Here is a 10,329-nt window from a genome sequence, read left to right as displayed (position 1 = left end):
TTGGAGAAATGCCTTAAGAAGAAGATACCGATGAGTGGTAAAAAAAAAATTGAAAATGAAAATGCTTTTGCTCCCATCCAAAGGGTTTTGTTCGTAAGTAATTGGGTGTATGCACATTGGACTCGACTAACTCTGCCAACGTGGAATTTGTATCTTTCTGAATGGAGATTGTGACAATCTATAATCTTGTGCTACAACATTACTATATATATTTTTTTTGCTGGGTCAAATAAAGTAAATGGTGTATGGAATTTATCATCCAAAGCTATGGAAGAATCTTTCAACTTAGCCATTGCAATTTGTGAATAAGAGAAAGGATGTAAGAATCCATGGGTAGATCGATTTATGCTCCAAATTCAAAAGTGGCTTTATAAATTTACCATCCAGCTCTTGGTTTTTGCATACTCATGGTATAAAACAATTCTACATCATCATTTAATTATAAATTACTCTTTGAATTACTTTAAAATAATTTTAAATTATTCTTTGAATTACTTTAAAATAATTATTTTAAAAGTCAATAAATTTATTATACATGATAGATTGAAATTGGATAACTGTATATTCATGCATAACATTTTTTCTATATTAATAATGGTAAGAATGAGAGCACTTGAGTAATTTTTCCATAATAATTGAACACGGTATCAAATGTTTATAGCATTCAGCCATAATGTTCAATCAAAAGTTAGATCCCCTTGATACATGCAAATGCGAGTGGTTGAGTAATTATACACGCATGACAATATTTTTTTTTTCAAAAATAAAATGCTTATGATTTTCAGTTTTTGGAAGCAGTTTATAATAAAGCCATGTCCATCTAAAACTGCCTTTATGTGCCTTGATTTTTTTAATGAGGTCTGAAGAGAAGAAAAGCATATCAAAGTACAAACAGAATGAATTGGGAGTTAATAGAACTTGTTGCCACGGTTTAATTTGATTCCTATGCTCCAATATTAAAAGGATAATTTGTTTAGATTCAATAACCCATGACTCAATTCAATTTCTTTGTATCATATATAAATTTTAACCTTATATTAATTAAATTAAAAATTAAAATTAAGATATATTTTATAATATATATTTAAAAATAATTAATGCTAACATAAGCATAATGTCCTATCAAACAAAAAAAAAATATTAAGAAAAGAAGCTTTATTAATAATATATAATTAATAAAAATATAAATTTTAAAAAAATCTGAACCAAATAGAGTTGAAAAAACATAAAGTATAACTTCAACCCAACCATAAAAAGCAACAACACATACATTGACTTTACTTTTAAAATTTTAAACTTATCAAAATTAACCAAGATGAGTTAGGTTAATGGAACATGATAGATCCTAAACATTATATTTTTCATAGATCACATATAGTTTTCCTGAAAGACACCTATATTTAAGTCAAATAAGACTATTATGAGTGATAAATTTTTTCTTCTTCTAAGTATTTAAAGCAATTGTATATTTAATTTTTAAACTCAAAATTATTGATTAAACTAAAACAATCTTGTATAAATTGATCTACGTGTTTTTTGTGATATAGAACACTAATTTGACTCAATGAGATTAAAAAGTTTTCAAAGAAATTTGATGCCACTTGAATCATAATTCTTTGATATGATTTGAAATGTTTAATCATACACATGGTTTGGATTATTATTTTAAAGAAAAAAGTTTAATGATTGTGAATCATAAGTGTAAAAATTATACATTCTCAACTTCAAAAAAATTATTAGGAGCATGACTTTAAGGTAATTATTATAAAAAAATAATAATAAATTTATCATTCATAATAATTTATAATTGAATGATAATGTGAAATTAATTTACACATATTTTATTTTTTCTATTTTTAGGGAAACATATCCTATTTTCTCTTGAAGGAATATTAAAAAATAATAATTAAATCATTATTAATTTCTGGACTATGCATGTTTTATGGTGTCTTCCATAGTTTTGTTTGAGTTGAATACTTCAGAATTCCTTCCATGTTTAAGGTCTAAGTAAAGAAATCCTCTGTTTTGTGTACAACTAGTTTGAGAATATTTTACGATGTCTTGCATGAAAAAAAAATTCAGAGAAATTCTCCTTTGAATTATTGTGGACCGAGAATGATATTGGGAAGTGTTGTTATATTTAAAACTGACAGTAATGAGTATTATTTTCTAGTTGCTTATATGGTAGAGGTTCCAATCCTTTTAACGTAGTTAATAGTGAGTTAATAACAGCATTAGTACATTGATAATTACAAATCTGTTTTGATAATTACACATTCAAAATTAACTTTGATTGAATTGTGAAAATGACTTTTCTAATATTCATCTAAAAATCACGGTATTATAAACTCTTGTTTACTCAAATAATTCTACAATCGTGTTGGTCAAAATCAATTCTATATATGCTTCAATCAAACACACATATCTACCTTGTCGCATTAACCAGACGCGCATTTTTTCTAGCCAAAGGCAAAGTGCGATAAAGAAAGAAACAGCCACGATGCAATAGCCGAAAATTTGACAAAATGAAAACGATAATCGATACTGAAAAATACAATATATGCCCTTCTAAAATACCTCTTGGTGCAACAACATCATCCTAAAAAGCTGTTACTGGAATAAGACCAACTTTATACAATGCCTGAGATAACAGGAAACTCTGTCGGTGAGATGATTCAGGGAAGAAAGAGTAAGTAAAAGGAACAGGAAAAAAAAAAGGATCATTAGAAGTCCAACGGTCCCAGATTCAGCATTCAGTGGGAGCTAAAGGACAACATCCATGAGAGAAATAATAAGACACAAACGTCCTCAAAAAGCTGCCGGCGGCGGTAATTAGGCATCTGTGGCAGGCGAATCAAATAAGGGTAGAAGCCAGCCCTTCGACTGAGCATGCTCCACATAGAAGCCAAATTTCTCCTTGGCGTTTGGAATGTCCAGAGCCAGATCATCAAGACCATCCTTTATTCGGGTGAAACCTTTTGTCATCTGATTAATGGTGATCAGGCCCTCACTGAAGCACTCCTGCAGTAGATCTAGCATATGATCATTCTTTTTCTCCATCGCCATAATCAAAGCTTTCTTCACTACCTCATGGTTAAAGAAAGGCATTCCCAGATCACGGATGCATTGGCAAGCTTCACTCACAACCCCGCCACTTTCGTACTCTTCTAAGAGCTTCATGATTTTGTCCTTGGCATCCTCCACAGCCCAACCAGTCCCTCCACCCCAGCATCTCAATAGCCTCTCACCAGCATGACGAGCAGCAATGAGTGACCGAGCCATACGCACAGTTTCACTACCACTGCATTTTGGTGGTAACCTGCTGCCAATTTCTTCCAAATTCAGTGGAGCCAATACATCATCAATAACAGCCCGAGCTAAGAACAGAGCCAGCTCATTTGAAGCATCCAATATATCCAGTGCTGTATCTTCTGCACTTTCCAGAAGCAAGACAAAACCATTAACTATATCCTCTGTTGAGAAGATCTCTATATGAAGAGCAGAGAGCAGTACAGAGGCCATTTCCTTTTCCCTGTTCTTTCGGTCCATAGCAAGAGTTATTAGCTTCTTCAAAAATATTGGGTTATACTCAGGTGCTCCAAGATCTTCAAGACTTCGAATCAGTTCAGGAATGTCGTCAGAAAGGAAATACTCATGAATTATAGTTACAGATTCCTTTTTGTACTTTCTCACCTTCTCATCTTCTTGGATTTCCCCATCTTCAGTTGCAGGTTTGGTAAGTGAAGCATCAAGCCATCCTTCAGATATTGCCTTGGGGACAAATGACTGAAACAATGCCTTAGCTGATGGAATATCAAGAGCAAGATCATCTAGGGATTCTGCCAAACGAGAAAACCCTTTCACCATTTGGCTGGAACTAACAAGTCCTTCTTCAGCTGCTTCTTTTAATAACTTCAACATTAGAGGTTCTGCCGAACGAATCTCCATGGCAAGTATCAAAGCCCTCTTAACAACCTCATGATGGAAGAATGAAACCCCCAACTCACGTATACATCTACAGGCCTCCAATGTGTCACCACTATCCACATATTCTCTAAGTAAATCACCTATCTTCTTCTTCACTTCTTCAACAGTTATGTGAGTGCTACCACCCCATCGCCTTTCCACAAGTTCCGCATGGTGTGGAGCTGAGAGATAACTCTTTTCAGCAGTTTGGATTACCTGAACTCCCTTGGAAGATTCTGGAAGAGCCTTCCTAGCCCTGGCAAGAAAGGCTGGAGGAAGAATGTCATCAACAACAGCTCGTGCTAAGAATAATGCAAGGATGTCAACTGCATCCAGTATATCCACAGCAAGATCATCAGAAGATTCAATAAGCATAAAAAACCCATCCCTAATCTGTGCAGGGCTGATGACATCAGCATACAGTGCTGAAAGCAGAACAGAAGCCATTTCTTTCTCCTTATCGTGCCTGTCCATTGCCATGGACACAAGGCGTTTAATGAAGTATGGATAATATTCACTTGAGCCAAGTTCTCTGAGGTCAGATGATGCCAATTCGACATCCCCATTACTGAAATATTCCTCTATGATGGATACCACTGCTTTCTTGAATTCATCCAAGGGGTCAGTAACAGTAGTTCCAACCAGCTGATAGGGTTCCTGTAAATATCAAGAGTGTGCAAACAAGTATGAGTTATGTGTTTATTTATATAATCCAATTGCCATAGACACAAAAAAAAAATAAAGCAGGCAACAAATACAGTTTACAAGAAATTAAATGAAAAGAAAGAACTACAGTCTACATTGCTACTACAAGAATTTAACAAACTTTCAAGCAGCTAGTGTTACATAATCAATGTTGCCAAAAACTACCAACAAAACAAGGGAAGAGAATTTACCTCGCCACTGTCATAATTTGGATCATTCCGGTCTATGTGAGAATCAATATCTGTATCAAGCAATTTTCCCCAAGTACCCTTACCACCAGCACCATCTGCATCCCCAAGATAAAGAACATCAAATTACCATATGAAGACCATTATAAACCCAAAAGCATATTCTATCATCAGATATTGATACTGCAAAAGAAGGCTGCAAGCAAGCAAAGCTCAACATCACCAAGTAGTATCATGACCTTCAACACAAAATAGAAAAACTAAAACCAACAGTCAGAAACACTGAAAAAGTTACTTGGTTATTTGATCCAGTCAGTTTCTAACACTCTTTTAAACACACTTATTATTGGCTGCAATTTATTGGAAATTACAAAATTGAGCAAGTTTTACACCATATTTGATGAGCCCCTAATCACGATTTTGTAGTTTCCAATAAATTTTATTCAATAGTAGAGTGCATCAGAAGGAGAATGTTTCTAGCACTCCTCTTATATCAAAAAGCTTAATACCCATCTCATGTTAACAAAAATTTAAATAAACATATATATATATATATATATATATATATATATATATATATATATATAAAGAACAAGAGTTATAAAAGATTATTAAAGTAAAATGTCATAACCAAGTTTAGTAGGAAATTAGCAACTTCAGAATGTAATTGCAACATGTTTTTTCACTGTTAAAAGTAATGAATTTCATTCTAGTGCTGCATTCATGTCTGCCTCATAATCAATAAGACTGGAATCAATAAGATAATAGTTAATCATGTCACTTTTAAAATTAGTGCACAAACTTCCACCTTTGAGAATGAGGGGAAACCAACTCTTTTACATCAGGATTCAGGAGTCCAGTTCACTTAATATTTGCAGCCATCCCACATATACGTTTCAATTATTAACCTCCAAAGTGCTATCTTGTCTAGAAAAAAATTCTCTCTATCAATCGGTCCCCATAGGGAAGACTAAACCACTGCAGTTAGATCATAATTTATAATACTAATAAAATCAATATCTTACCAACCTACAGCCACAATTCCAAAATTGTCAGAGTGGACTAGCAAGCAAACGTGTAACATTTGCTGAGAAAAATAATAAAACCATGAGCAGCATGAGCCAAGACTGTTAAAAATTGATCATGTTCCAGTACGCTAAATCCAACAAAAACATTCAAAGATCCAAACCAGTCGACCAATTGTCTGAGTACATATTAAACTTTATTCTAAAATAATCTCCAAAGCCCTATGCATCATGTAATTCACTCGACAGAGCAACACACAAGTGATACACATGGCATAGTAATTCATTCAAACCAAAACAAAAGAAGGACATCAACTCACCCTTCTTCACCTTCCCATACTTTCCCGAGTGCGACCGACGCACATGCCTCACGGCTATCCCAGAGGTTTGTGACTTACCACCAGCAGGGGCTTTCACATGATGGTCAGAAAGCAAGGACGACGGAGACTTCGGCGACGAAGACAGATTCTCCGCATTTTGACTTGCAATTTTTAGCAGTTCCCTCTGCCCATCAGTCAGAAACCCCTCGCTCGAAGCCATTTTATACAAAGAGCCAAAAACAAGCCAAACCTATCAACGAGTTCACCAGTTATTCCCATTACTTCATCAATAACAGCACAACTCAAAACACAATGCTAGATTAAGCGCGCTCCAATTTAAAAAAAAAAAAAAAACTACTGCAATCTGGCAACGAATTAAAAACAGTAACACTCTCAAATACAAACCAAACCAAAGCACATAGCCAAATACTACGAAATAGTATCCATTAACTCCACGTTGTTTATTACAAACTGTAAGAAATTAATAACACAGAAAACATTATATATATATATATATATATATATATATATATATATATATATATGTATATAAACACATCTAAAAGCTTCAAGCATTTCCGTCTTCGCCAGGCGTCACTTAACTCTATGAGCACCAAACACAACTCCTCGTTTTACTTTCAACACAAAATATAACCGCATGCTAATAAATCACATAGCCAAATCAAATGGAAAAAAAATAAGGAAACTGAAAATGAAAATAGAAAACGCAAAAGAGAAAGAGAGAAAAGTGAAGAATACGAACCAGTGAGTACGAAATGCAAATCAGAATCGGATTCTTCTGTGCTTGGCCCGGATCTCGAGCCAAGACAGGAGAAGCAAGAAAAAAATTAACGAATCAAAGCGAACGACGCGAAGGGAGGAAGATCCAAAGAGGAGCGAAGAAACCCTGAACGGCGATACGGTGTTGTGCGGTAATCGGAGAGAGAGAGAGAGAGAGAGTCCGAAACTGTATCGGTGGAGAGTGAGACGCGAGAAGAGAAGAGAGAAATGGATGAGAACGAAAAAGACCGGCTCCCAAAAGAGAACCCTTATATAGGGAGGCTACGGTTACCTGTACACGTCACCACTGGGCAAGGTTTTTGGGTTTGGGCCGATTCTATTCAACTAGTGTTGTTCCCTTCTGTTTACACGTGGCATTGGCGCCATAGGCTAATGCTAACGTTAAATGAATTAGGACCAAAGTTTTAAATTAAAATAAAACAAAACGGACCTTTAGTTATGTGCTCTTCTTCACGAGTGAGTGTTGTTGTTATACTCTTTTTACTAACCCTAATCAATCTTGTGGCCTACTTTGGACCATCACACTTTGGTCCGAGAACATCCATTCTAATGTTATGCATTTTTTGTTTTCAGAAAGAATCGTGCTGCAGTAGTGTACGCATAAATTTATTCGTGCGTTTTTGTAAGGAACCTAGTTGTTAAAGTGTGTACACATGAAATATCATAACTTACAGTATTTTAGAAAAAGTATATAAAAGTAATATGATGGGACATGTTTGTAAAAAAAAATATCATTTAATATGATATGATTACTAGATAATTGTATTTTTTTAAAAGTAAATTATATAAATCGTTCCTAAAGTTTTATGAAATTACCCACAAAAAAATACTTTTTAAGTAACCTCATTTGCAGTGAAGACCAAAGTAATTTTTTAAAATAATTAAGAGAAATTAATATAATATTTTATAAACAATTAAGAAAGATTATTATCATGGTTAAAAAACAAGAAGAATTTCTAAAAATATTTCATAAAATTTCAGGGATGATTTATATAATTTACTCTATTATTTTAAATATATAATATTAAAGTTTTACTTGTATAAAAAGGTATCTATTAAAATATATAAGTTTCTATAAATATATCTTTCAATAAATTCCTTTACAATTCTTTGAGTATGTTTGGAAGGATATGTCACTTAGTTTATAATTTTTTTATTAGCCAAAAAATTTGTTTAACTATTTGATAAATAATTTTTTTAATAGTTTTTGACATTTTTTAAAATGTTACTTGAAATAATATTTTTTTAAAAAAAATAAACTTTTAGCTTTCTATATTTATTCATTTTTTATCCTTAGACATTTATTAGTTTTCCTTTTTAATATTTTTTATTTAAGGTAAAATTTTATATTCATTTATGTAATTATATTTTCCAACTATTTCAACAAATAATTATACCAGATATTTATGATTTAATAAAATAATTTTTCAACTTCTAACTAATTTTATCAAACATAACCTTAGTCAAATAAATCTTAAGTATAAAAAGAAATATAAACATAAACGTTTTTCATCCTTACCAAAAATGAAATGTGGATAAGATCTAGTACATTTTTTTTTTAGTAAAAGAAAGACTTGGAGAATAAGAGGCTAAACAATCTTTTTTATATAAAAGACATCTTACTTGATTTCTATGAAAAATACATTACAACTAGCAAAGGACTTTCATCGCCTCATCACTGATCCGATAATATTAATGATACAGTTGAACCAAGTAAATTCGAACTATTTCATTTGGTTTAAGTCTAAAATTTGGAATTTTCAAACTAAGTTACTTAGCCTGTTTGCCTAACAAAACCTTTTATTCCTCTAACTTTGTAAAGTCGTGCATTAACCTTGAGGCATTATTGCTATTTTAAGTCTTGAAGTTCTAGCTAGTTCATTTTATTTCATGACTCAAAGAAAATACTATGCAAGGGGAGGAAGGGAAAACTCTACTAGAAATAAGACTTTTTATAATGTTGGTTGTAGGAAAACCTTCATAAAAAAATATTAGTGATACTTTTGTAATTAAAACAAATTTTTTAAAGATGATTTTTTAAAAACTGTCATGAAAACACATGTTCAACATAGGTTTATAGAAAATTCGATGTGGAAACTTTGTCACTCAACATCAGTTTTTGAAACTTATCGTTGAGCTTGGAAACCATCACTAAGAGAAGAAAGCCTCCTCTTCCCTCTCCAAACCCTCCTTTATTCCTTTCCAAACCCATTTTTCCTGAGAACCCTACCACCTCCCCCTCGCGCCACTGCCAAACACCCTCTCCTCGTTTTTCTCCAAAAACCCGATTTCTGACATCGTCTCTGCCATCTTGTCACATGTCGAAGAAGGCACGTGGGGCGACAAGAAGGCGCACAAGGAGTGCACTGTGGTAGGCATATACGGTGACATTGAGGCCTTGTGTCTCTGTAACCTTGCCTTCTACGCACTCTAGCATTGCAACCAAGAAGGCGCTAGAATCATCATCGTCAACAACAACGTCCTCCAATCCATCACCGACGTGGGTACTCACTCACTTTAATCTTCCTAGATTTTTTTTCTTTTTGCTTCTATTGTGCTTCATTCTCATTCTAAATAGAATCTTTTTCCTATTGACTAAACTGAGTTTTTACCTTTTGATTTCATGTTGTTATTGTTACTTTAAATCCATGCTTCCATGTGTCATTGGAAGAATCTTGCTTGTACTTTGCTATTTATTTTCTTTAATTATGTATTTTATTGTGATGGATTTTGATCAATGGCCTTCCTCACCTGCTTTTATCTTGACATTTTTTCAAAAAATAATAATGAACTTACAACGAAAGTGGGTTATGGTTTTGAAAGATACTAAAGTTGTGGATGGAGATATTGTATAGACTTTACAACAACTGCTTCGAGGAATAACTAAGAGTGATTTGCATCCATAAAGTTTTTGGTTTTAATACAATAAATTTCTTGGTTTTTACAATGCTACTTTTTACTTGTTAATGGTTATCTTTTTTCTAATATCTCCTCAAAAAGTTGTGATTTTGAGTTTTGCCCTACTTTAAAATATTTACGCTTGCTTTTGGAATAAAAAAGTATTTTCTTTTGCAAGTTCTTTACTTTTAGACTACATTTTTTTTTACTGATAATTGAAACAAAATAGTTTTTTTACATAAAATAAAATAAAATGTACTTATGTGTACATGCATCAGTAAAGAAGTTAGCCTTAGCAAGTTGTGATAATTATTTTTTTTAATGATCTAGCAATGCATATTTGGATTACAACAAAAAATATGAACACAAACAATCAAAATCAAAACTAATCCCATTAAAAAAAATATCGGTTTTTAGAAAATCGTC

The 10,329-nt window shown here is 32.8% G+C and overlaps 1 protein-coding gene across 1 annotated transcript; it reads right to left on the bottom strand.

Moving 5' to 3' along the window:
* Window positions 1–2,507: 2,507 nt before the first annotated feature.
* On the bottom strand, window positions 2,508–7,228 carry LOC114392399. The gene is made up of 4 exons (XM_028353526.1): window positions 6,968–7,228; window positions 6,205–6,454; window positions 4,863–4,957; window positions 2,508–4,623 (listed from the first exon to the last, which is right to left on the bottom strand). The coding sequence occupies exons 2-4, from the start codon at window positions 6,422–6,424 to the stop codon at window positions 2,833–2,835; spliced, it is 2,106 nt and encodes a 701-aa protein (XP_028209327.1). The 5' UTR covers window positions 6,425–6,454; window positions 6,968–7,228; the 3' UTR covers window positions 2,508–2,832.
* Between the last annotated feature and the right edge of the window lie 3,101 nt (window positions 7,229–10,329).

This window comes from Glycine soja, chromosome 17 (genome assembly GCF_004193775.1).
Source record: "Glycine soja cultivar W05 chromosome 17, ASM419377v2, whole genome shotgun sequence".
NCBI classification, from domain to species: domain Eukaryota; kingdom Viridiplantae; phylum Streptophyta; class Magnoliopsida; order Fabales; family Fabaceae; genus Glycine; species Glycine soja.
This window is presented reverse-complemented; position numbering and strand designations above follow the sequence as displayed.